This window comes from Acinonyx jubatus, chromosome A1, assembly GCF_027475565.1.
Source record: "Acinonyx jubatus isolate Ajub_Pintada_27869175 chromosome A1, VMU_Ajub_asm_v1.0, whole genome shotgun sequence".
NCBI lineage: Eukaryota > Metazoa > Chordata > Mammalia > Carnivora > Felidae > Acinonyx > Acinonyx jubatus.
This window is the reverse complement of record NC_069380.1, coordinates 49,140,021-49,167,037: the sequence shown is the minus strand read 5'-3', so window position 1 is coordinate 49,167,037 and position 27,017 is coordinate 49,140,021. Positions and strand designations below refer to the sequence as shown.

The 27,017-nt window shown below is 38.0% G+C and overlaps 2 protein-coding genes across 3 annotated transcripts in view; one reads left to right on the top strand and one right to left on the bottom strand.

The window, feature by feature from the left end:
• The window catches only part of UCHL3 (ubiquitin C-terminal hydrolase L3), a 98,511-nt gene that overhangs the window by 45,246 nt on the left and 26,248 nt on the right, over window positions 1-27,017 (bottom strand). The gene's annotated exons all lie outside the window — the stretch shown is intronic.
• On the top strand, window positions 23,668-25,836 carry COMMD6 (COMM domain containing 6). Its single transcript, XM_027065024.2, has 2 exons — window positions 23,668-23,820; window positions 25,629-25,836. Exons 1-2 carry the CDS (start codon window positions 23,695-23,697, stop codon window positions 25,677-25,679), a joined length of 177 nt encoding a protein of 58 aa, XP_026920825.2. The 5' UTR covers window positions 23,668-23,694; the 3' UTR covers window positions 25,680-25,836.

Sequence of the window (27,017 nt, the reverse complement as noted above, 5' to 3'; positions counted from 1 at the left end):
CCAAGTCTAGGCCTTAATGAGCTTGTATTTCTGCGTGTTGTCTTGCATTTCTGCCACTGCCTTGAGAAGAATGTGCTTGGGCTAGCCTGCTGGTCCCAGAAACACAGCAAAAGACACTTGGAGCACAGCGGAACCACCTCAGCTGAGCCCAGCCTAGACTGGCCAACCCATCACTAACCCTTGAGAAATGTAAGCTAAATAAATATTTGCTTGTAGTAGGACATTGGGAATTTGTGTGTGTTGGGGAAGGGGTAGTTTGTAAGAACAAACTAATTAGCAGCAACTAATTACTATACCTGCCAAAACTTTAAATAATCAAATTAAAAGGAATATAGGTAATTGATACACTTGCTCAAATTCTAATAGCCAAATAAAGATGTGTAGTTTTACCTCCAGAAATTTTTAAATGTATATGTTAATACAATTTAATTTGTTAGTGAACTGTCCAACTATGTTAACTAAGTGAGATGTTATTATAGCAATGAAACAATAATATATATTCAGACTTAATTCAGGCTTTACTCTTCATAGAAACTTTGACCCTTCTCACGCATTTGTTTGATCCTCACTACAGTCTGACAAGCAGGCAGGTAAGAGAGAGAGAGATGTCACCATATTACAAACACAGTAGCTACCGCTTGGAGAGTTTAAATTGTTTCCCAAGGTTTCACAGGTGGCAGAATGGGACTTCAACCTATATTTCCTGCAGCCAGATCTAGAATTCTTTTCAAAGCCGGAAAGAGACAAGAGCAGTGAACGTGCTGACAGTTAGAGAAGGGTACTCAGAAGATAGGCTGGGGATTGGAGGAGGCTACAAAGTATTGTTACAACAGCAGGTGCCAGAATTCCTCTGAACTGTCCATCCAGAAAAATTCCACACCACTGATGAACCACTTAGGTTGGAGACTGAGACCCAGGGACATCCAAGTTGGCAGGAAAACAAGCAACAGCATATCGTTACTGCACGTCTCTTCCTGAGAGAAGAGTGTGAGGAGGGTTGGAGAAGGAAGGGGACAATGAGAGAGAGACAGAGGATGAGAAGGAGGGGATAAAAAGAAAAAAAAGGAGGTAAGTGAGGAGCATGAGAGAGGAGTCTAAAAGAGAGAAAAATCCTAGAACTTAGTGCATTGTAAAATATCTCATTTTATTTGCATTGATCATGAATGAGTCTGGACATTTTTCAAGTTGTTTTTGGCTGTAATTTCACATCTTTTCATCCTTGATCCATCCTAAAATTCTTTCTTAAAGCCCCTGTAGAATTTATTATGTATTCCAGTGTTTCCCAACCTTTCTCCCCACGTGATACAGATCAGCAATATCAAATAATCCATGCACTTTTATTGACTTTAACACTGACAGATTGATTTCGATGGTTGTCAAAGAATATCAAGGTTTGTCACCATTTCTTACTTGACTAAACTCACTAATTCGTTTTCTCAGCCACTGATGAAAATTCAATAACTTCTACTCAAAAATAGCAGGGTGTTTCTGACAAAGTGATGTTTGATGTCTTAACAAAAGTTGTTGTGTCTCAAAACCTGCTCTCTCATCCTTATAGGTTTCATTCTTATATTCTGAGCGATTTGGCAATTATTCCAACCTTAAACCGGAATAAACTACCTTTTTGTTTTATCTACTCAAGGCCATCTACCTATTTTTAGGAACTGTAAATTATTGGGTTGTTTTGTAAGAAAACATGGATTTTTGGTCATTACTCCAATGAGCCATATTTGCCTTACTGATACCCATTGTTCTATTTTCATACCTAGTAACTTTTGTTAGGCCAAGTCAAAGCATAATCTTTCTAAAAACACTTTACATGGCAGTTAAATATAGTAAGTATACAGCCAACAATACCCATAACTCAGCAGAAGTGCTGATCAGCTGTGACCAAGTTCATGCATGCACTAACAAAAATAACTGGGTCACAGCTGCTGCCTGGCTACCTGTCACTATAAGAAGCCATCTGATGCAATGTGCATTGTGATTGCTGAGATGTCAAATGTGAAAAAATAGGAATCTAACAATGGATAAAATGCAGCATTTGTATAACACCTGCCAATCAAATAAGGTTGTCCTCACAGTGTTAACCAGCCCAGGGAATCTTCTAGGCTCAGGGCCACCCAGTTTTCCCTAGAAAACTATGGGGATCAATTTCTCTGTACACCTGTAACTCATTTGTGGTGTACCACTGTGACTACTCACTGTCTTATATTATTTATCTAAATAGGAATACGTCTAGCTGTCTTCCTACTGTATGGATATGGATCCTGTCATCACCTGCCTGGAACCTGCATCTCATTGCCAAACCACCATTGCAAAACATATGCATTTTGCAGTACTTAAGAACATATCCTAACCTTACATTATTTGGCCTCATCTGCTTGTGGGACAGCTTAATAATTCTCCCCACTTGATCAGAAGTCATGACTACCATAATCTAGCCATGTTTCTATAAGCCAGGCACTTAACCTACTTAGGTCTTATTTTAAATAACAGACTCTATAAGGTCACTTTCAGCCAAAAGTTGAAACCTGTGTCTTGCAAGTTTCAGATAAATGTGCCAATTGGCCGGGTGAAATGAAAAAGGAATGTGGGGACAATGACACACTGTAACATCTAAAACGTATCTAAATGCATTCTTACTCAGTTTTTGATATAGTTTGTTTTGTTTTCCTTGTTTGGTTTTAAATACATGGGTAGGCCAGGTTGGCCGAAAGGCTAAGAATTTGCGTAATCTGCTTTAAACTCTAAAACCTCTATGAATCTAGGATCAGCGATCATGGTTTATTCCCAATTCTGCATCTTTGCTTATGTTGACCATTGATGACTACTGCTATCTCCAACTTCCCACCCCCACCACAACACACACACACACACACATAGACACACACACACCCCATCACTCATATTCTTGAATATCCTGGAGAATAAGTAGAACATTCAGTTAGCACAAGGCAGCTGAGAAGGATTTCGGCACCTACTCTGGGAGTCCCTCTGGAGTTCTCTGAAATTAGATTGCGGACCGTAAATTAAAAGCGGAATTGGAAGTTTTCCCTATTAGCCAGGTGATGTTGCTTAACATTCTTGAACCTCAGTTTTTTCATCTTTAAAATGGAGATGATGCATGATATAGATAGCTTATAGGTTTCTTTTGAGGACTGAATAGCATGATGGTGATAATAGGAACCAATTATGTGCTTTACATATGTGATCTCATTTAACGTTTAATAAAAACCGTGTAAGTCAAATATGAATAGCCTCGGTTTTACAGATTAGAAAGCTGTTGTTCAGGAAGGTTACCTTCCTGAAGTCACACAGCTGAGTGTGAGAAGACAGATTTAGATTCAGATTCAGGGCTATGTGACTCTACAGCCTCCAGCACTGTCATGGTTTCCTATTACTGCTGGAACAAATTTCCACAAACTCTGTGACTTGAAAAAACAGAAATTTGTTATCTTACAGTCTGAAGGTCGGAAGTCTAAAACGGGTCTCACTGGGCTAAAGTCAAGGTGTTAGCAGGCTCGACTCCTGGATGGGAGAACTCATTTTCATTCCTTTTCCAGCTTCAAGAATCTGCCTGCCTTCCTTGGCTCTTGGCCTCCACCACTGACACTTTCTCTCTGACTCTAACTCCTCTGTCACCATCTTCTACATATAAGGGCCATTGTGATTACACTGGGCCCACCTCAGTAATCCGGGAACATGTCCTTAGTTTAAGATTCTCTGAGGAGCGCCTAGGTGGCTCAGTTGGTTAAGCATCCAACTTTGGTTCAGGTCACAGTCTCATAGTTCAGGGGTTCAAGCCCAACATTGGGCTCTGTCTGTGCTGGCAGCACGGAGCCTGCTTGGAATTCTCCCTCTCGCCTCTCTTTCTGCCCCTCCCCCACTTGTGCTTTCTCTCTCTCAAAATAAATAAACTTAAAAAAATTCTTTTTAAAGATTCTCTGATTAGCAAACTTAATTCCATCTGTAAATTTAATGCTCCCTTGCTATGTAACACAGTATTTTCATAGATTCTGGGGATTTAGAAGTGAATATTTGTTAAATTAATTAAACATGGAGGCCATCAGACTAGGATGGCTCTGATGCTGTGGTGGCCTACGTAAGCAAACCAAAATCTGTGCCTACAAATGCCTCAAGGTTATAGGATCTATACTAAGGGCAACCAAATCATAACTAGACAACTAGGCTTAAGCCACCGCCAATCAATATTTTCCTTACTTTGCTTCCACCATTTCTCTCTGAAATCTCTGAGCTCCCATCAGTGGAGTGTTCCTAACAAACTTCTGGTATGGCACTGCCCAATTGGAATCGATTTTTGCTCAAATAAACTCTTAAAATTTTTAATTGGCCTCAGTTTATCTTTTAACACATCTTTGGGGGCCCATTATTCTGCCTACCACATCCACTGACTGTGTAGAATAGTATAATACAGTATTAGTAAATGTATTTAGTGGCTATCTGTTTTTGTTCCTTCAGTATCTTTTCATCCAGGTTTTGTGGCATTGTCCTCACCTGCACCTCCTAGGGTGCATCTTCTTATCCCTTTTGCTGCTAGTGACTCTGCCAATTATACAATTCTACCTCTTGTGGCCACAACAGGGGACATAGGGAAAGAATAGTATTGCATCACCCTAAACCCAGTATTGGTCCAAGGGGTAAGCAGATGACCCAAATAAGCAAAGTGGTCTCCTTTCTAAGAATTGAGATGGGAGAGCAGCTTTCTCTTTCCCTTTGGATTATAAACCACAGGTTATGACCTCAGAGATGCTAGAAGTCATGTGTCCATAGGCAGATATGGAGAAGCCTAAGAGAATGAAGCCAACAGACAAATTGAAGGTCAGATTACAGTTGAGAAACAGAGTTTGGTCCCTTTGCTATTCAAGTCTCATAATTCTATGAGATTCCTGCAGTTGGCTCTACCCTTACATTTCAGAGGCCATGCCTGTGAGACGATGATTTTGCTATTTTGCTCAGGCTAGTTTGAGCTGGGCTAATACCACTTGGCACAAAAAAAAAAAAAAAAAAAAAAAAGCCCTAAAATAAAAGCTTAGATTGAAGTATTACTTGCTTCATGTGTGTCAATTATATTTTCTCCATTACACTGTAACCCTTGTGAGGTCAGAGTTCATGCCATAGTTTTGTGGACATCCTCCTATACATCGGTCAGTGCTCATTTTGTTTGTTTGTTTGTTTGTTTGTTTGTTTAAGAGCTCAAAAAAAGGGGGGGCTGGGTGGCTCAGTTGGTTAAGCTTCTGCTTCCGGCTCAGGTCATGATTTCATGGTATGTGAGTTTGAGCCCTGTGTCGGGCTCTGTGCTAACAGGTCAGAGTATGGAGACTGCTTTGGATTTTGTGTCTCCCTCTCTCTCTGCCCCTCCCCTGCTTACACACACACACACACACACACACACACACACTCTCTCTCTCTCTCTCAAAAATAAGTAAAATAATTTTTAAAAAAGAGTTCCAAAAAACGTTTTATTTATGTCTTATTTACACATAATCACAAAAAATAAATAAAGCAGAAGTTATGCCTCTACATCTTTAATATTAGCATTTTTCTTGACTCTATTCATAAAATCTGTGTTTTTCAAGTCTGAAGCTTGCATACATTCTGATCTTTTATAAGATGGAGGTCTTAAAAATAAGCACTTGATTCTATGTGCTGATGAAGTGTCAAGAGCGCAAGAACAAGATTAACGATGGGTGAAGATTGGCCTGAACTCTACTGACATCTTACTCTCCCCAAATTTTATCAATAGATTTTTGAAAAGGGACACTTATGTCTAAAAAAACAAAACAAAACAAAAAACATACAAAAAAACCTTTTTTGTGTGAAAAACACAAAAATTAACTTCTTTATATCACCTTTTGGAAGCATTTTTATGTAATTAAGAAGTGTTTGAGTGTGTGTATGTGTGTGCATGCGTGTGTGCAGGCATGCAGCCCTCCAAGGAGCATAATCTTGACATGGATCATAATCTGATGGCAACCAAGAACTTCAGAGAAATATTCCCTTACAAACAGAATTGATGCACATACCAGTGGGATGCATCACCAGTGTCCTATCTTTCCAGAGTTTCTTTCATAGGAAAGAAACCACTGGATTAATTCAGTGCTATGTTCCCAAGCCAGTTAGGACTTTTAATCATGTCGAATAACCTTGAGTCAGTGGCTGTTTGGCACAGATTCTCAGTGTTACATGCCAGGCACAATTCTAGGGGTTTTACATGTGTTAACTAATGTAATTCTCCAACAATCCTATGACTGTTCGCAGTAGGCAGAATTTTAAAGATGCCCCTCCCCCTAAGGGTCCCCTCCCCTGGTTATTCAATCAGGCACTAATCTGGGTACTGCTCTGAAAGGATTGTGTAGGTTATTTAAGGTTGTGGACCTTGAGATGTAGAGATTATCTTGGATTATCTGAGTATGCTCAGTCTAATCATTTGAGACCTTAAAGACAGAAGCTGCTCAAGCTGGAGTCAGAGATTGGTGAAAGAAGACAAGAAAGGAGAGATGATGCAGAAGGGGAGGTCAGAATGATTCAAAGTGTGAGGAGGACCTGACCTGCCATTAATGGCTTTGAAGACAGAGGAAAAGGGCCACAAGCCAAAGAATGCTGATGTCCTTTAGACACTGAGAACCCCCATCCAAAAGCTAGCAAGGAAGTGGGACCTTCATTGAACTGAGTTCTGGCAACACCCAGGAACAGATTCTCCCTCAGAGGGTCCAGTGAAAAACCACTGCAGTCCGATGGACCCTTCAATAGTGCAGTTCTAGATTTGAAGAGACAGAGCAGACACAATAACTAAATTCAACAAGTAGTTCTTGATTAGATTCTGGGGGTGGGTAGGGTTGGCAAGTTTTAAAGAATGTCGTTGAGACCACTGGAGAAATTTGAACTTGCCCGACGTGTTAGATCCCAGTATTTTGTCAGTGTTAAATCTGTGTAGTAGTATTGTGGTAGTATTGTGATGACTTAGGAAATGCGCCACATGCTCAAGTATTTAGAGATGAAATGCCATCATTACCGTGTATGGAGCTAAAGGTAAAGCAAATGGTTAAAATGTTAAGTTGGTGAATCTAGATGAAGGGTATAGAGATGTTCATTGAACTGCTTTTGCAACTTTTCTCTAAAAATTTGCGTTTTTTAAAATAAAAATTTGGCGAGAAAGATAAGTCGCTTTAGCTACTGGGTAGAAGGGATGTGAGCTGCGTAGGAGGAAAGAAGACCAGATGAGAAGGTTATTCCCGCGGTCACGTTGAGGGCTGGAGTAGGTCAGTGGCAGCGTGATAAAGAATAGCATCCCCATCCCACCGCAGCTGGGCCAGTGCAGTAAATCCGAGTGACAAAAGCTAATCATATAACTATAGTTACCATTGGGATCTCCCAGTCCAACGACTTCTGTGGGAGGAAAGGATGTGGTGGTCCAGCTGTTTTTGAACTTTGTGGAGATACATTAGTCGCGCGCCCGCCAGCTCACGCGCGCAAAAAGCGCTGTGGGCCCAGACCGGAAGAGTCCACGTTTCCAGGTCAGAAGGGGAAGGAGGCATACTGAAGTTAATCTATCCATCACTTCATAAGGTATCTCCAAAATCTTGGGACCTTTCCCCCATAGAAATTTCCTTGCTGCTGAGTGTCTCCTTGAAACTAATATTTAATTAACACTCAGGGTGAGTTACACAAATATGTTTGTTTCAAGTCCCCCTACTTCCGCTGCGTGCGCCGGTCCGCGAGGGGCGGGAGGAGGAAGCGGAAGTGCTGGCGCCCGGGGACAGACCACCTGATCGGTAGGTGGTGTGAGCCTCAGCGGTTTGGTATGGAGGACTGCGGCGAGCCGCAACTGGATGCCAAGTCCAAGGTAAGTCCTGTCCTGAGAGGAGCCGGGGCAGCGGGGCTCTGGAGCTAGAGTGATCTTTCCCTAAATTGTGTTCTCTGCTTCCATTTCAGGTCACCAACCAGGTGAGTGAATGGGCGGCCCCGCCCTCCGCCGGCGTCAGCTGGGCAAGGGGCTGGCGGTCGCACCTGGCCTTCCTCAGCTGTCCCCCTAGTCCAACGCCTGTGTCTGCGAGTCTTTGACTTTCGTCCCGCCACCTAGAATTGCTCTTTCCACTTTGCCCCGGACGCAGTAGCTGCTGCCATTGTAATTGAACCTGCACCACCCACTCCAGCCCAAAGCGGACAGAGCAATTACTGTTCGTGCTGAGAGTTTATTCAAAGCCAGGTACACAGTATTGTGGCGTGTGCTATATAAAGAGAAGAAATTGTTAAAATATACAAAGGTAGAGCTGCAAACATGTTCGAAGTCTTTAAAAAAGTTACTTTGTAGCTGGAAAGTATACCTCCTTTAACCTTTCAATGTCTACCTTTTTTATGCCAGAAATAAGAATTTGAATTTTAAAATATTTTTATGCCTCTTTGTTCTAAGTGTTCCTGTCCTGTTCCAGGTAATAAATTATTTTTAGGCAGATAGCCTAATAACACATTTCCCAGAGAAACAGTACTAAAACTAGAGCATTTTAGGTCAGGAGTTTCCCAGGCCCAAACAAAATGTAAGAAAGGGATGAGATAAGAAATAAAAGGGCAGAGGGATGTCATTGACTGCTCTCTGTCATCTGTCTCCAAATGCTATTGCTTCCGAGGATTCCTGGGAAGTAGGGGGCACTCAGAAAGATTAATCAACCCCCTTATCTGGCTTTGCTCTGAGTTATTGGGTTAGTGTACTTTGACTCAGTCTCTTATAAATTATTGTATCCATTCACTTACACCAAATCATATGTTTAGTTGAGTAAGACGTGCTGAAACTGAATTATATTGATTATAGGGCTTTAATAAATTGAACCTCTTTGGGGGGGGTAGTGTTTAAAACAACACAGATTTATAATGGTTCTGGAAGGTGGAAGTCTGAATTTAGTTTTGTGGGGCTCAAGTCAAGGTGTTGGCTGGGCTGTGTTCCTTGTGGGAGCGCTAGGGAAGATTTTATTTCCTTTTCTTTTCCGGTTTCTAGAGGCTGTCTGCACTCCTTGGCTTGTGGCTTTTACTTCTGTCTTGAAGGCACAGCATTCCTACCTCTGCTGCCATCACCACAACTCTTTCCTGTGACTCTGAACCTTTTGCCTCCTTATGACTATGTTGGGCCCACCTGGATAATTCAGGAAACTCTCCCAATCTCAAGATCTTTAATTTCGTCCTGTCTGTAAAGTCTGTTTTGTCATCTAGGATGACGTATTCACAGGTTTTGGGGATTAGAATGCAGACATTTGGTCGGTGGAGGGGGCTGTTTTCAGCCTACTCCTCATTCCTTTTGTGCAATCATTCACAGGTTATATGATCGTTTACATAGAAAAAGCCAAGATAATGCACAAACATTAGAATTAGTATGAGACTTTAGCAAGATGATTCAATTGTTTAATTCAGACACATAGCTGAAAAATATTTTTATAAGAGACATCATTTACAACATAAATTATAAAGTACTTTGCAATATATCTAACAAAAGATGTTTAAAACCTTTATGAAGAAAATTATGATGAGTGCTAGACTGTCAGTTTCTAGTCTGGCATGTATGGAGCTCGGACTATGGAAGACGTCACTTCATCCTAACCATGAGTAAGAAGCGGAACAAACCGAAGAATGAACAAGTCTTAGATCTGTCAGAGAAGTGAGGTCACAGGACAAACTGCTGCCCCCAAATTGGGGAGACAGTGAGGTGAATACAGAGAATTACAATTTAACGGAATGGAAATCGCTGTGGAAACCAGTGCCAGGATGGGAACATCCAAACTATGATTGATAAGTTGCTAGAGGCTCAGTGTGGACAAGTCTGAGAATTAGAATCTCAGGGATCCAGTCATGGTGGGGGGGGGCACCCTCACACTTTTGTGAGTTTCACCTCCAGGAACTCCTAAATTGAACATTTTAATTCCTAGTTTATGATGTGGTTCTAAATATAATGCTCGGGCAGGGGGGTAGATTATTCAAGAATATCATTGAAGGAAGAAGAATCCATTACCCAGCTCTCAGTCATTTATGTTTGTAGTATATGCTTTTTAAAATGCACCAGATATAGCTAACATTTAGGCTTGAGCTATAATACCTTTTCTTGTTCTTTAAATATTTCTCACCAATGTATGAATTAGTCAGGTTAATTGGGATCACACCTCCAGTGAGAGTTCACGTACCGCCCCCCCCCATACTATCTATCAGCCATCAGCATACTGTTCTCTCCATCTTTAAAATATACTCTAAAGGCATCTTCCCCTGCCACCACCTGAGTCCAAGCCTTCATCCTCTTGCCTAGACTACTACAATAGGCTCCTAATTGAGTCTCCTAGCTTTCCTTCTTAAACACGATGCCCTATCCAGCAATTTGAGTGAGCCTTTTGCAATTTAAGTTAGACCAGGTCTTTACCCTGCTCAGTCTTTTAAGTGATTCCTGTCACACCAGAAAAAAAGTCTTATATATTGACCATGGCCTGCGGGGCCATTCAAAAACTGATCTCTCATCTCTTGTAGCTCATGCCGCTCGAGCTACCTGGGCCCCATTGTTGTTCCCTAGTTGTGTCAGGCATGCTTCTCCCTCTGTCCAGAATGCTGTCTCTTCCAGAGGTCCATGTGCTTTTTCCTTTCCTTTATTCTGTTCCCTTTCTACTCAAAAGCCACTCCTCAGAGAAGTCTCCCCCACGCTCTACCTAAATAACCTTCCCAGTCATTCTATCCCCTTACTCTGCATTTTTTTTTACACTTTTTATATTTATTTCTTGTTGTTAATATTTATTTGTTTATTGCCTGCCTTCCCCACTGGAAGTTAAGGTCCTGAGGTCAGGAACTTTGTTTTATTCTTTTTTATATCCCCAGTGCTTAGAAAATCATATTCTTCAGTAAATTCTTATTGAATGTTAGAACATAACGACATAGTAACTTATCCAAAGCTACATTGTTAGAAGGTAGCAGAGCTGAGATTCAAATTCAGGTCTGTCTGACTTCAGAATCTGTTTGTTAAATCTAACAAGTCATAGTGCTACATATGACCCAGCACCAGAGGTCTCAGATTATCCATTTTTACACATTTTGATAGTGTTTCGAAGTAGTTCATGATTTTCCTTTAGATGTCTAATTAGAACTCTTCCTCACAGGTGAATGATTAGTCCTACTGCTGCCACATGTTATCGCTTTCTTTCTTACCAGTTGTATGGTACAAATCAACGTAAGATGTTTTATTGACACATAATATCTTGTGTTACTTTCCCTCTTCCCATATATGAGACATAGTGACTTAAACTATTGTGCATTTTATAAAGTGGTTCATAAATGTATGACTGTTTTTGTTCTTTTGTGTATTGTGTTGGATGTATGAACTGCCCTTAAGAAGTTTACAGTCTAGTGGATGTAGAGGTGGGAGACAAATCCACAAATGACTCCTGTACGAGGTAGAATGTTGTAAATGGTCGAGTGTAAGAAATGACAGGAGTATTCATAGAAAGGTTGAGTAAACCCAGGGAAGACTTCATGGAGCAGGTAGACTTTATGGAGCAGGTAGACTTTGAGAGGAGTTTGAAGTAGATGTTTGAGAATTCTGTTGCAAGAAGGATGAGCAGTATGAGCATAAGTGTAAAGACTGAATGAGAATCTAAAGAAGGGAGGCAGTCCCTTTTGGATATGGGTGGGAAAACTGGGATTGTTTCGGGCAGTGACTCAAGTGCCCGGTTGGTAACTAACTCGTGAGACAGTAGACTTTACAGGTTTTGACCTGTGTTATTAGATTTGGTTCATCTATAAACAGTATTTGGAGACTCTAATCTGGATTAGAGCCAACAAAGACTGTAGGCGAGAAACTAATTAGGAGGCTATGGTAAAATTTAAGGCAAGATTAAAAAAAACAAAAACAACTTTGTGTAGGTCTATAGCAGTGAGACTCAGAAGAAGGGAATAAATGTTGGGATTCTCTGAAATAAAATTTGAATACCTATCAATTCTTACATATTTTGAGTAAGAGAGAGAAAAATCAGTTTACCACCATTTCAAACCCGTGACACTATGGGAATGGCATTCATCAGTAGACATGAAATGAGGATGAAAAACACTTTTGAGGGAAGATGATGTGTACCTGGTGTTGGAGGGCATATGTACTATGAATTTATTAGTAGTGAACGTGCTTAATGGCAAAGGCTTTGTTCTTCTGTATTATTTTTATTGGAGGTATTAGCGTCTCTCAGAGGTAAATAACAGGTTTCACTAACCAAATATGAAATATCTTTTAGCTGTTTTTGTCAAAATTTCTAGAAACTAATATATTTCAGATTTATATGATTATGAGAATTTTTTTTTCAAATTTTTATTTAAATTCTAGTTAGTTAACATGAAGTGCAGTATTGGTTTCAGGAGTAGAAGTCAGTGATTTATCACTAGCATACAATACCCAGTGCTCATCACAACAGGTGCCCTCCTAATACCCATCACCTATCTAGTCCATCCCACCTCCACCTGCCTCCATCAACTCTCAGTTTGTTCTCTATCTTTAAGAGTCTCTGATGGTTTGTTTCCCACTCTCTTTTCTCCCCCCTCCTATATGTTCATCTGTTTTGTTTCTTTAATTCCACATATGAGTGAAATCACATGCTATTTGTCTTTCTCTGACTTATTTCACTTAGTATAATACACTCTGTCTGCATCCACTTTGTGGCAAATGGCAAGATTTCCTCCTTTTTGATGGCTGAGTAATATTCCATTATACATATATACCACAACTTCTTTATTCATTTATCAGTCATTGGACATTTGGACTCTGCATAGTTTGGCTATTGTTGGTAGTGCTGCTGTAAACATCAGGGTGCATGTACCCCTTTGAATCTTTATTTTTGTATCCTTTGGGTAAATATCCAGTAGTGCAGCTGCTGGATTGTAGGGTAGTTCTATTTTTAACTTTTTGAGGACCCTTCATACTGTTTTCCAGAGTGGCTGCACCAGTTTGCATTCCCATCAACAGTGCAAAAGGGTTCCCTTTTCTACACTTCCTTACCAACACCTGTTGTTTATTGTGTTGTTAATTTTAGCTATTCTGACAGGTGTGAGGTGGAATCTCCTCGTGGTTTTGATTTGTTATTTCCCCGATGATGAGTGAGCATCTTTTCATGTGTCTGTTAGCCATCTGGATGTCTTTGGAAAAATGCCTGTTCATGTCTTCTGCCCATGAGAATGAATTTTCGATGTCATTAAAGAATAAATGTTAAGTTTATTGACAAAGTTATTCTCAGCTGATTATCTTTACACTGCTTTAGTTATCATTGCTGTGTAACAAACTACCGAAAACTCAGTGACTTGAAACAACAGTTTAATGATCTTCCAAGACTCTGGGGGTTACCTGGACTTAGCTAGCTTCTACTCCCCGTCATTTGGGAGTGTGATTGAGCCAGAAACGAAGGGGGCTCACATGGCTAGTGATAACTTCGGCTAAGAGCTCAGCCAGAGCTAATAATTGGAGTGACTTGATTCTTCCTACATGGCTGCTCAAATTAGGGTAGCTGGGTTCCAAGAGGGAGAGTCCCAAGAGCCAGCCTTCCATGAAGAAGGAGGCAGACACTTTCAGTTCTCCTAAGGTCTAGGCTCAAAGATTCCAGAAAGCCTCTTCTGTCATATTCTGTTGCTTAAAGCAATCACAGGGACAACTCAGATGGCTGCAGGGGGAGAATAAGCTCCACTTAACATGAGGAGTGACATGTATGTACAGAGAGGGGGGCACTAATTGTTGGAAGCCATCTTTAGAGACCAGTTACCACATGCCTGAGCAGTTGCAAACATATTAGTTCAACCAATACTTATTTGAACATTCACTTTGTACCACATACTGTTCTAGTAGATTCAGTAGTAAACTAGGTGGATAATGTTCTTTCTCTAGGAAGTTTGCATTTTTTGGGGAGACAGGTGATAAATAAGGAAACGTAATAATTTCAGATAATGATGAGTGCTACTGAGAACATTAAAAAGAGTATGGGTGAAGGTGCCTGTAAACAAGATGAGGAAGGGGGAGCCTGGGTGGCTTACTGGGTTAAGCGTCAGACTCTTGATTTCAGCTCATGTCATGACCTCCCAGTTTGTGAGATCCAGCCCCAGTTCAGGTTCAGGCTATGCGCTGTCACTGCAACCAAATCCCCACTTGGGATTCTCGCTCTCCTCTCTCTGTCCCTCCCCCGCTTGTGTGTATGTCCTCTCTCTCTCTCTCTAAATAAACAAATAAACTTAAAAAAAATCCTTTAAGAAAATGAGGAAGACTAATGACCTGGAAAATGTATACTTGGACTAGAGTAATATGAATTCTTAAGTAGAAATTTGCTAATAACTCCTGCCTTAATCACTTTACACATGTAAACACAGGGTGTGGCATAGCGCTGTCCAATAGAACTTCTATGATGGCAGAAATGTTCTGTGTTGGTTGGCACTGTCCAATATGGGAGCAGTAGCCATATGTGGCCGTGGAGCACTTGCTATGTGGCTAGCACAACTGAGGAACTGAAAACGATTTTTATTTTATTAATTTAAATAGTCACATTTGGGTAATGCCTGCTGTATTGGACAGCTCAGGTTTAGCATTTAGAAGATGATAAATGTTCTCATGTCCCTCTAGACCAATTTACTTTCTTGACCTACTACAACTTAATTTAATTCCAGATAGTAATCATGTTGCAGCTAGGCATAATGAAAACTGGATAGAATATGGCATCAGACAAATTAGGGTTGGAATAACAGCTATATTAGTTTGAGATCATTGGATGAGTTGTTTGACCAGTCTTTTCCTTTCAATATTTTTGAGAGAGATTAATGTGTGCAGAATAGTTAGCATTCCTTCCTTTGGCAAACTTTCACTTAAAAAAGGAGAGGCCATAGAAGTGTGTATTTTATGACTCTGTAAAAATTACATATGAGGACTAGAAATGGGGATACAGGAGTAAGAAAATAGTTTCTAGGATGGAGTTGTACATGATTGTTTTTCTAGTATTTTATGTCGTATTTTGACAAAATAAAAATTAAATTTAAACCGAAGTGGTCTTTATCGATATTTTTTCTTTATGGACAATTTTTATATGATGTTTTGTGTAAGTAATTGCAGCTACCATATCAATTTTAAGTGTGACTGACTACAGCTAATGTCTTCGTTTATCTTTCAATATCTATATTTGTTTTGTGATTTTTTTTTCTTTGTATTCATTTTACTTTGGGATGTTCTCATATTTTTTTCACTACTCATGTACTAGTTTGTACATTTTCATTTTTAATTCACGTTCGTAATTCTACAAGAGTTTTTGGGCTATATTACTTCATTCTTAATATTCTCCCTAATGGAAGCATGTTCTGTTCTGATTTTTCTCTTTTGTTCTTTTCTTATTAAAATCCTTGATACAGTTAATTCCTATTTAAGGCTAAACCACATTTATTAGAAGGTTTGCTTAAAAAAATTTTTTTTTGTTTACATTTATTCATTTTTGAGAGAGACAGAGAGAGAGAGAGACAGAGCATGAGCAGGGGAGGGGCAGGGAGAGAGGGAAACAGAGAATCTAAAGCAGGCTCCAGGCTGCTGTCAGCACAGAGCCCGACACAGGGCCCAAACTCATGAATTGTGAGATCATGACCTGAGCCGAAGTTGGATGCTTAACCAACTGAGCCATCCAGGCGCCCCTATAATTTGCTTTTAATTTGCACTTAAATGTTCAGGTTACGATTTGAAAAATTCTCATCTCATAAACCTAACCCCAGCTTTTTTTTATTTAGGAATACTCATTTTGCACAGTAAGTTCTTCATATTTCCTCACCTGCCCGTTCCACCGTTGCAATGATCAGTGGATTCCAACATTGTATTCCTTAATTGCTTTTTGGTTTGAAATGGTCTAAATAATCCAGAGTTTTATTTCAGATGAAGTCAAATAGGTAATGATTTTCTGTACCATTTTCCTGTATACAGGAAAGCAACAAGGAATTGTATAGGCTGAATAAGTTTAAGAATGAGTATCACCATTGATCTAATATAAAAACTGTTATGTCTAATCATGAACTCAAATTCTGTTCCTAGATTTTTAGCCACTTACTGAACATTGCTATTTAAATATCCTCTATCACCACTTGATAATACCTTTGGACTGGATATATAGAGTCCTAATTGATACATGATATCAGAATTCTCATCATCCGCACTCGGATTTTCATAGTTGTCTTGGATCTCTCCCATAATTATGAGGAAAATAATCAAGGCCTACTGATTCATTCTTTAAGGATCAGCTTAACCCTACCTTTACCACCTCAGTTCAGGCACTTAAAATAATCAGGCACCTGGATTATTGTATTCTGCTGCCACCAGATGAATGTTTTTTAATCAATACTTTCATATCATTCCTTTTACTGAAAAGTTTCAGTGAGTCCCCACTGCATACAGGAAACATTTAAATGACTTAATATGATATATTTCCCATGAGATCAAGTATACGAGAATACTTTGAAAACCTCTGAAAACTCAGAATTCGAAAAGATTTCTTGGCTTCTTGACTTCTTTTGTCAGCTTTATATTCCATACTTCCTTATAGAAGCCTTCCCCTTTAAGGCACGTAAATGCTTTATCTCTCTCTCTCTCTCTCTCTTTTTTTTTTTTTTAATTTTTATTTATTTTTGAGAGAAAGAGGCAGAGCATGAGAGAGGAAGGGGCAGAGAGGGAGAAATAGAACTTGAAGCAGGCTCTGGGCTCCGAGCTGTCAGCACAGAGCCTGATGTGGGGCTCAAACTCACGAACTGTAAGATCATGACCTGAGCCGAAGTTAGACACTTAACCGACTGAGCCACCCAGGCGCCCCAATGCTCTATCTCTTATACCAGATACTGACTATCTCCATCTCTAGTTGGTTCAGCTAAATATTATTAAACATTTATTTTTTTGTTACATGTATATTTATGGAATATATAAAGAAAACACATTTTCCTCTCATATTCAGTTGTATTTAATCTTCAAAACTGAGCTGAAAGCTTATGCCCTCTGTAAAGCATTCCCTTGGTCACTGTATTGTACAATAAAATTTTCCTTTCAACCAGAAATGTGAAACTCACTGATTTATATTCACTTCCCACACCTGATACCTACAAGATAGCATAGGCAAAAAAAGTGCATTATCGTGGACAGCTTAATGAATAATTTTAAAGTGAACACCTTTGTAACCACAATCAAATTCAAGAAATGGACCATTACCAGTATTCCAGAAGCCCACCACATGCCCTTCCCCAATCAAACCCCTCCATTCCCTCCTCCCTAGAGGTAATGACGATCCTTTTGTGATAATCATGTTCTGACCTTTATGTATAGTTTTCCCACGTGTGTATGCAACCTTAATATTATACTTCCTATTTCTCAAGTTTAAGTGAATGGAATCACGTAACTTTTGACTTCATTTCTTTCAACATTTTTGGTGTTAAGTGTAGCTGAAGTTCATAGCTGTACATATTTCACTTATCCATCTTACTACTGATGAATATTTGGGTGGTTTCAGTTTAGGGCTATTAGGGATATAGTTGCTCAGAACATACATGTATTCTGTGTACATATGCACAAGTTTTTCTAGGATATATCTCTAGTAATTGAGTTGCTGGATCAGAGGTATATGTAACTTTGGTTTTACTAGATAAAACCAATACTCCAAAACATTAGCCCAATTTAGGCTTCCATCGATAGCATGTGACACATACTTCATTGCCAGTACTTGGAATTGGCAGATTAAAGATTTTGCCATTTTGGTAGGTGTGTGGTGGTATCTTATTGTGGTTCAAATTTGCATTTCTCTGTTTCCTAATGAAGGTGAGTACTTTTCCATAAGTTTATTAACCATTTGTAGTTCTTCTGTTATCTTCTCCTTTATTTTTACATAGAAAACTTTTATTTAAAATGGAATTACACAATCTTTTTACCTATTAAAGATGTTAACCTTCTATAGCACTAGCCTGGCTTTATTATATTAGCAGAGTAGCCCAAAGTGCATCTGAGACGGGAGAAAATTTTGGTCTCCACCAATCCCTCCTTTAATTTTAAATTTAAATTTTTAAAAGTTCAGTTTATTTAAACTAATAAAAAAGTTCACCCATTTCTCCCACTCCCCCAACCCCCTCTTGCAACCACCAGCGTGCTCTGTTTTATGTGCTTAGTTTTCTTTTGTAGATTCCACATGTAAGAGATCATACGGTATTTTCTTTTTCTGTCTTTTTCACTTAGCATAATGTTCTCAAGGTCTAGCTATGTTGTTGCATATTCTTTTTTATGGCTGAATAATATTCCGTTGTTTGTACGTACTACATTTTCCTTATTCATTCATCCAGTGATGGCCACTTAGGTTGTTTCCATATCTTGGTTAGTGTAACAATGCAGCAATGAACATGGGAATGCAGATATCTTTTTGAATTAGTGTTTTCATTTTCTTCAGATAACTACCCAGAAGTGGGAATGCTGGATCATTTGGCAGTTATATTTTTAATTTTTTGAGGAAGCTTCATACTGTTTTTCATAGTGGCTGCACCAATCTATATTCCTACCAACAGTGCATGAGGGTTCCCTTTTCTCTACCTTCTCATAAATGATTATTTCTTGTTTTTTTTTTTTATAATAGCATTTCTGACAGGTGTGGGGTGATATTATGATTTTGACACGTATTTCCCTGATGATTAATGATGTTGAGCATCTTTTCATGTACCTATTGGAGATTTAGGTGTCTTTTTTTTGGGACAGTGTCTATTTAGTGTTCTCATTTTTTTTTTAAGTTTATTTAATGAGAGAGAGAGAGGAATGAGCAGGCAAAGGGCAGAGAGAGATGGAGAGAGAGAATTCTGAGCAGGCTGTACACTGACAGCAGAGCCCGACGTGGGGCTCAAATCTATAAACTGTGAGATCATGACTTGAGCCAAAACCAAGAGTCGGTCATTCAGTTGACTGAGCCACCCAGGCACCCCCGCTTCTGCTCATTTTTAAGTCCGATTTTTGTTTGTTTGTTTGTTTGTTTGTTTGTATGGAGTTGTATGAGTTCTTTACATTTTTTGGATATTAACCCCTTGTCATTTATGATTTGCAGTTATATTCTCCCATTCAGTAGGTTGCCTTTTTGGTAAGGTTTGTTTGCTAGTTTATTTATTTATTGAGAGAGAGAGAGAGTGGGAGAGGGGCAGATAGAGAAATCCCAAGCAGGCTCGGCACTGTCAGTGGGGAGCCCAATGCAGGGCTTGAACCCAGGAACCATGAGATCATAACCTGACCTGATGTCCAGCACTCAAGTGACTGAGCCACCCAGGCACCCCACCTTTTCATTTTGCCGATGGTTTCCTTTGCTATGCGGAAGCTTTTTAATTTAATGTAGTCCCACTTGTATACTTTTGCTTTTGCTGCTTTTGCTTTGGGTGTCAAACTCAAAAAATCATCACCAAGACTTCTGTGTCAGGGAGCTTACTGCCTACATTTTCTTCTAGGAATTTTATGGTTTCAGGTCTTACTTTCAAGTCGTTAAGCATTTTGAGTAAATTTTTATGTATGGTATAAGATAGTGGTTAAGTTTCCTTCTTTTGCGTGTGGCTGCTCAGTTTTCCCAGTATTATTTATTGAAGATACTGTCCTTTCACTGCTGTATATTCTTACCTCCTTTGTCATAAGCTAAATAACCTTATATGCATGGGTTTATTTCTGTGAGCTCTCGATTATGTTGCATTTGACCTGTGTGTCTTTTTTCATGCCAATACCGTACTTTTAAAACTACTATACCTTTGTAATACAGTTTGAAACCAGAAAGCGTGATGCCTCCAGCTTTGTTCTTTCTAAAATTGCTTTGGCTCTTTGGGGTCTTCTGTGCTTTCATACTTATTTTAGGAGTTTTTTCTATTTCTGTGAAAATTATCATTGGGATTTTGATAGGGATTGCATTGAATCTGTAGATTGCTTTGGGTAGTAAGGACAACATTAATTCTTCCAATCCATGAGCACAGGATATCTTTCCATTTATTTGTGTCTTCAATTTCTTTCATTAATGTCTTGTAGTTTTCAGTGTATAGGTCTTTCACCTCCTTGGTTAAATTTATTCCTAGGTATTTTAGTCTTTTTGATGCAATCATAAATGGTATTATTTTCTAATGAGCTATCTGAAAGAGAAATTGAGAAAACATTTCTCTTTCAGAGAGTTCATTATTAGTGCATAAACATGCAACAGATTTTTATGTATTCCTTTTGTACCCTACAACTTTATTGAATTTATTAGTTCTACCAGTTTTTTTTAATTTTTATTTTTTTTATTCTTTCTTAATGAAATCCTTAAGGTTTCCTTTGTATGTCATCAGCAAATAGTGACAGTTTTACTTCTTTCCCTCCAGTTTGGATGCCTTTTACTTGTTTTTCTTGCCTAATGACTAGGCACTTCTAATTCTATGTTGAATAAAATTGGTGAGGGTGGACATCATCATCATGTTCCTGATCTGAAAGGAAAAGCTTTTAGCTTTTCATTATTGAGTATCATGTTAGTTGTAAGCTTGTCATATATTTATCATATATATATATATACACACACACATACATATATATAGCCTTTATTATGTTAAGGTATATTCCCTCTATAGCTGCTTTGTTGAGAGGTTGTTGTTTTTTTTTTTATATATGGATATTGAAGTTTGTCAGATGCTTTTTTCTGCTTCTATTGAGATGATTATATATGATTTTTATCTTTTATCTTTTTATTTTATTTATTTATTTTTTATTATTTTTTTTAAATGTGTATCACATTGACTGATTTATAGATGTTGAACCAACCTTGCATCCCTGGAATAACTGATGTGATCATGGTATATGGTCCTATTAATATACTGTTGAATTCAGTTTGCTAATATTTTTTTGAGAATTTTGCATTTATGTTCATCAGGAATATTGGCCTGTAATTTTCTGTTCTTGTGGCATACCTGTCTCCTTTTAGTATCAGGGTAATGTTGGCTTCATAAGTTTGTTTGGAAAAGTTCTCCCTGGTTTTTTGTTTTGTTTTGCTTGTTTTGTGGCAGAGTTTGAGAAGGATTCATATTAATTCTTGTTTTAATGTTTGGTGGAATTCATCAGTGAAGCCATCTGGTCTCTGACTTCTGTTCGTTGGGAAGTCTTTGATTACTGATTCACTCTCCTTGCTAGTAGTTGGTCTGTTCATATTTCCTAATTCATCATGATTCATGCTTGGTGGTTTGTATGTTGCTAGGAATTTTTCCATTTCTTCTAGGTTGTTCAATTTGTTGGTATGTAAGTGTTTACAGTGGTATCTTATGATCCTATGTATTTCTGTGGAATCACTTATAACATCTCCTCTTTCATTTTGGATTTTATTTTCCTCTTTTTTCTTGGTAAGCCTTAATTTTTGTTTAATCTTTAAGTTAAAATGCTCAATTTTGTCTTTTGCAGAACCAGTTTTTAGTTTTCTTCATATTTTCTATTGTCTTTTTAGTCTCTATTTCATTTATTTCTACTCTAATCTTTGTTATATCCTTTCTTCTGCTGACTTTGGGCATCTGTTCCTTTTCTGTTTTCTTGAAGTGTAAAGTTAGCTTATTTATTTGAGATTTTTCTTGTTTCTTGATGTAGGCATTTATCACCATGAACTTCTATTTTAGAACTGCTTTTGCTGCATCCCACACAATTTGGCATGCTACATTTGCATTTTGCTTTGTCTCAAGGTATTTTTTAGATTTCTCTTTTCATTTCTTCTTTGACCCGTCTATTATTTAGTAGCATGTTGTTATGTCTCCACATATTTGTGGATATTCTAGATTTTTTCTTGTAATTGATGTCTAGTTTCATACCATTGTGGTTGGAAGAGATGCCTCAGAGGATATCGATCCTAGCAAATGTTCCATGTGCATTTGAGAAGAATGTGTATTCTGTTGCCTGTGGATGGAATGTTCTGTAAATACTGTTAAGTCCATTTGGGCTAACATGTTATTTAAAGCTGATGTTTCTTTATTGATTTTCCATCTGGATGTTCTATCCATTGATATAAGAAGGGTATTAAAGTCTCCTACTATCATATTGCTGTCTATTTCTCATTCTAGGTCTGTTAATATTTGCGTTGTATATCTAGTATTCCTATGTTGGATGCATAAATATTTACACATTATATCTTCTTGTTGGATTGACTACTTTATCATTATGTAACTTCCTTTTTGTTTCTTATTACAGTCTTTGTTTTAAAGTCTATTTGTCTGGTATTAAGCATAGCTACCTCAGCTTTCTTTGGTTTCTATCTGCATGGAATATCTTTTTCCATCCTTCATTTTCAGTCTGTTTGCCTTCTTACCTCTGGAGCATGTCTCGTCTAGGCGGTATATAGATAAGTCTTGTTTATAAAAGATCCCAAATTTTATAAAAAGAGATTTATTAACAAGGAAAGCTTTTTGTCCTATCAGCATTAATTTGGTAGCAAAAAGTATCATTCAAGGGTTACCTGGGTGGCTTAGTTGGTTAAGCATCCAACTCTTGATTTCGGCACAGGTCATGATCTCACAGTCATAAGACTGAGCCCCGCATCAGGCTCTGTGCTGTGTGTGGAGCCTGCTGAAGAGTCTGTTTGCCTCTTCCTTTGCCCCTCCCCCTGCTGGCACGAGTGCTTGTTCATGTGCACATGCATACTTGCCTTCTCTCTCAAAAAAAGTAGTCAACAAGTATTTTTTGTGAGTGCCTGCTGTGTACCATTTACTTGTCTAAGCTTTGAAACAAGAAACAGAATTCCTCTACTCACAGTCTGCTGTTTTAGAGTCAGTTTTAAGAGCTGCATTTATCCAATCTTGTTTTATGCCACAGCAACACTGAGCAGTCATTGATAGAAAATAGATTAAAAGTAAAGACAGCTAGTAGTCAATAAGCAGTAATCTTTGGAGTCAAACAGACTTTGGTTTCAGTTCTGATCACAGAAATGTGTGACCTTGCACACGCTATCTAAGCTCTCTGAAATTCAGTTTTGTCATCTGCAAAATAGAAATAATAGCCTATGATGTTATGATGATTCAGTGAGGCATTGAATACATGTAAACTACATAGCACCTCACCTGACGAGTGTTCATCATCCTCAGTGATGAAATCTAAAACCACCTTATCACCCAGTGTTTATGTCAGTGTAAGGCTTTAGGCTGAGGATCCTCATGAAGAAGGAAACTGGAATGATTCCCATGTGAGTCTCAGTCACATAAGGAGATGGTATTTAATTCACCTTCCACTTCAGGACTTTTGGGTTGTGGGATGGGAGAAAGCATATGTGGAACAGGAAAGTGAGGTAAGAGAGGCCACAAGGCATTGGGAGTCCCCTTAAACGCCAGAGCAAAATGAAAGGAAACCTAGGAATACCACATCTTCCTTCTACCTCCATTTTATACCTGGTGAAGATTTGTGTGTGTGTGTGCGTGTGTGTGTTTACTGTTGTAATTATGACAGTATTGTTTTCTAGCTCTTTATATCCCTTATTGCCTCTCTCCATTTTCATTTGATTATTGTTCCCATAACAGTATTAAATGAAGGTATTTTCTTTTACTCTGACCAGCATTGAAACTAAAAGTTCAATGTGAGAGCAGTAAAACTGAATAAATATCTGCATTCATGGCATTGTTATTACCAATGTATTGTTCTGTAATGTTTCATTACAGCTTGTAGATTTTCAGTGGAAACTGGGGATGGCAGTGAGCTCAGACAGTTGCAGATCTCTCAAGTATCCTTACGTTGCAGTGTTGCTGAAGGTGATGGATCATTCAGGCCAAGTGAAGAACAAGTCCTTTGAAATGACAATTCCACAGTTTCAGGTTTGTGATTTCACTCATTCAATTGTAGTTCCTGATTCTGTAATTGCTACTTAAACACGCAATCTTTCTTGAGGGAAAATTTTAATTGTTTGTATTTGCAGCTGTTTTGATGTGTATTTATTAGTACACACAAAAGATCTAAATTTTTTTTCTTTGGGATCTTGATAAATTTCAGTACTTTCAATATAATGCTGAATTTGTGTACCGTCACATTTGATCACTTTCACAGTGCTCCTCTGTGAATATATTTAGGACGTTTTTGTCTTCTCTGGTAGGATACTTACTTTGCATTTAACTGTTTTATTCTTATTCTTTTTAGGCTTAATTTCAAGAATGATAAGCTAAATGAATCTTAACTTTGAAATAGGCTTAATGCCTGCTTGGGATTCTGTTTCTCCCTCTCTCTCTCTCTGCCCCTTCCCCACTTGCACTCTCTCTCTTCCTCTCTCAAAATAAATAAATAAACTTAAAAAAAAAAAAGGAAATAGTGACATCCAACTTCTTTCCATAATGAGTTTACATATAAATTAAAACGAAATATATATACTCTTAAGTAGTAAAATAGAGAATTAAGACCAAATAAGAAGGAAAATGAAAATATGTAAGTCATTAGAGAGTATCCTAATTGATGAGGTTAAGTTTCAAATTTGCCTCCTAGCTTCCTGGTGGGTAGAGGAGAAGAAAGGAAAAGAGAATTTGCTTGCTCCCTCTCTTATTGGAGATTTGGGAGATTGGAAAAAAAGATGACTTTTATAGGACAACAACCATGCCAGCTTAATTTTTAATTTTTTTTAATGTTAATTTATTTTTGAGAGAGACAGAGACAGAATGTGAGTGGGTTAGGGGCAGAGAGAGAGGGAGACACAGAATCCGAAGCAGGCTCCAGGCTCCGAGCTGTCAGCACAGAGCCTGACACGGGGCTCGAACTCATGAGTGGTGAGATCGTGACCTGAGCCGAAGTTGGACACTCAACTGACTGAGCCACCCAGGCGCCCCACCATCTTAATTTTTAAATGAAAGGGAAATACGCTTCTACCATTTAAACCATTGTCATTATTGGGTTTCTCTTATTGTAACTAAACCCATATCTTAAACAAGGCAGCTCCTATCATTCTGAAATACAGTCTTTCACTAAATTTAAAGTGGTTTGAAGCCTGGAAACCAAACTGTCATTTTTTTCAAAGATTCTATTTTTAAATAATTTCTACACCCAATATGGGGCTCAGACTCATAACGCCGAGATCAGGAGTTGTATATTGTACTGCCTGAGGCAGCCAGGTGTCCCCCAAACTCATTTTTGTTTTTATCTTCATTGCCTAGTACAATGTTGGGTATTTAATAACGCTTTCTGGTATAATATCAAAAGAATTTTGTTTTGTGCTTTATTTTGTTTTTATTATTTATTATTATTTTTTAGAGAGAGAGCATGAGCAGTGGAGGGAGAGAGAGAGAATTGTAAACAGGCTTCATACCCAGCATGGAGCCCAATGGGGGGCTCAATCTCATGACCCTAAGATCATGAACTGAGCTGAAAATCAAGAGTCTGACGCTTAACTGACTGAGCCTTCCACGTGCTCCTCTGAAAAGTTTAATCATGAGCTAATTATCCAACCCTACAATAGTAATTTTGCTTGCAATTTGCAAATTGCATTTGTTTGTTTTGTATAACTTTCCAATAATAATTGTGATATAGACATTAACATACAAACTTAATATGTCCTATAGCCTCTAGTGGTCAGATATAAGTAAAAGAACTACTTAACCTATCCTCTAAAAGCAAAGTTAATATTTTCCTTTTTTCTCTGCAGAATTTCTACAGACAGTTCAAGGAAATTGCTGCAGTTATTGAAACTGTGTGAAAACTGATTACTTGGTTGATAAGTTATGGCCATCATTCTAAAATCGTGGACTTCACTTTCTGTAACAAACTGTATATGGATCCAATGATATTTATTGACTGAAAATTGTACTTTTGTTTTTCTATTTTTTAATAATAAAAAATCACACAAACAGGAATTAGATAGTGGTGGTCAATGCAAAACTTTGTGAATATACTAAAAGCTACTCAATTGAACACTTTAAAGGGTGAACTCTGTTTTGTAAACTATATCTCAATAAAAAATCAGAGTTAAATGATTGATTTTGAAGGCAACACAAGTTTATGTATTAGACCAATAGTTTTATTATTTATTTATTTATATATTTATTTATTTATTTTTTAAATTTTTTTTGATATTTTTTTATTTTTGAGACAGAGAGAGACAGAACATGAATGGAGGAGGGTCAGAGAGAGGGAGACACAGAATCTGAAGCAGACACCAGGCTCCGAGCTGTCAGCACAGAGCCCGACGCGGGGCTCGAACTCATGGACTGTGAGATCATGACCTAAGCTGAAGTCGGACACTTAACTGACTGAGCCACCCAGGTGCCCCTAGACCAAGAGTTTTAAATTTTATTAATAATGCTACCCATTTTATAAACAAAATCTTTTATGGAGTCCTATATATAAAATATGTATAAATTTTTTAAAAGGTAGCATTTGATTATTATAACATTTCAAATTCAGTTTTTCAGTATTCACTTATAATAACAGCAATCAGTGAGAATAGTGAGCCTGCTCCCTCTCAAGCATTTAGATCAGGTTAGGAATGACCATTGCTGCCTTAAAACAGTCGTTTGTTATTAACATTTATAGGAAGTTCAAATACATGCTCAGAGATAGAAAAATAAGTTTTATTTTGAGCTCTCTATATAACTGAGTTAACCTGGTAGTGCAAATTACTGTGTTAGATGATTTCTGTTGAATTTAAATTTATAAAGCAGTTGTGAAAATATTTCATAAAGCCAAAGCAATCAGCACTATATGGCATTGCTTAGGAATAAACAACTACACCACTAGAATATACTAGGTGGCCTAGAAATCGATCAAGGCATTTGGGACATGGATGGTATTTCAGTTGGATGGGAAAATGTGATTTATTTAATAAATTATACTAGCTGTCACAATGTAGACAAAAGTAAATTCCAGATAGATTAAATGACTTTAAATTATAAAATTTAGAAGTTTTACAAAATATTTATGTTAACTAAGGTAAACAACTCCACAACTATAATGTACAACATAGATACATTTAAAATACAAGAAGTAAAAAATTATATGTGGAAAAAAAGGTCATTAAAGACAAAAGACATGCTGG

What these genes read in the sequence shown, in the direction of transcription:
- COMMD6 (XM_027065024.2), top strand. Translation starts at nt 23,695, where the DNA reads ATGGCAGTGAGCTCAGACAGTTGCAGATCTCTCAAGTATCCTTACGTT. An exon ending in TGACAATTCCACAGTTTCAG is followed by an intron (nt 23,821 to 25,628) that starts GTTTGTGATTTC and finishes TTTTCTCTGCAG; the next exon opens with AATTTCTACAGACAGTTCAA.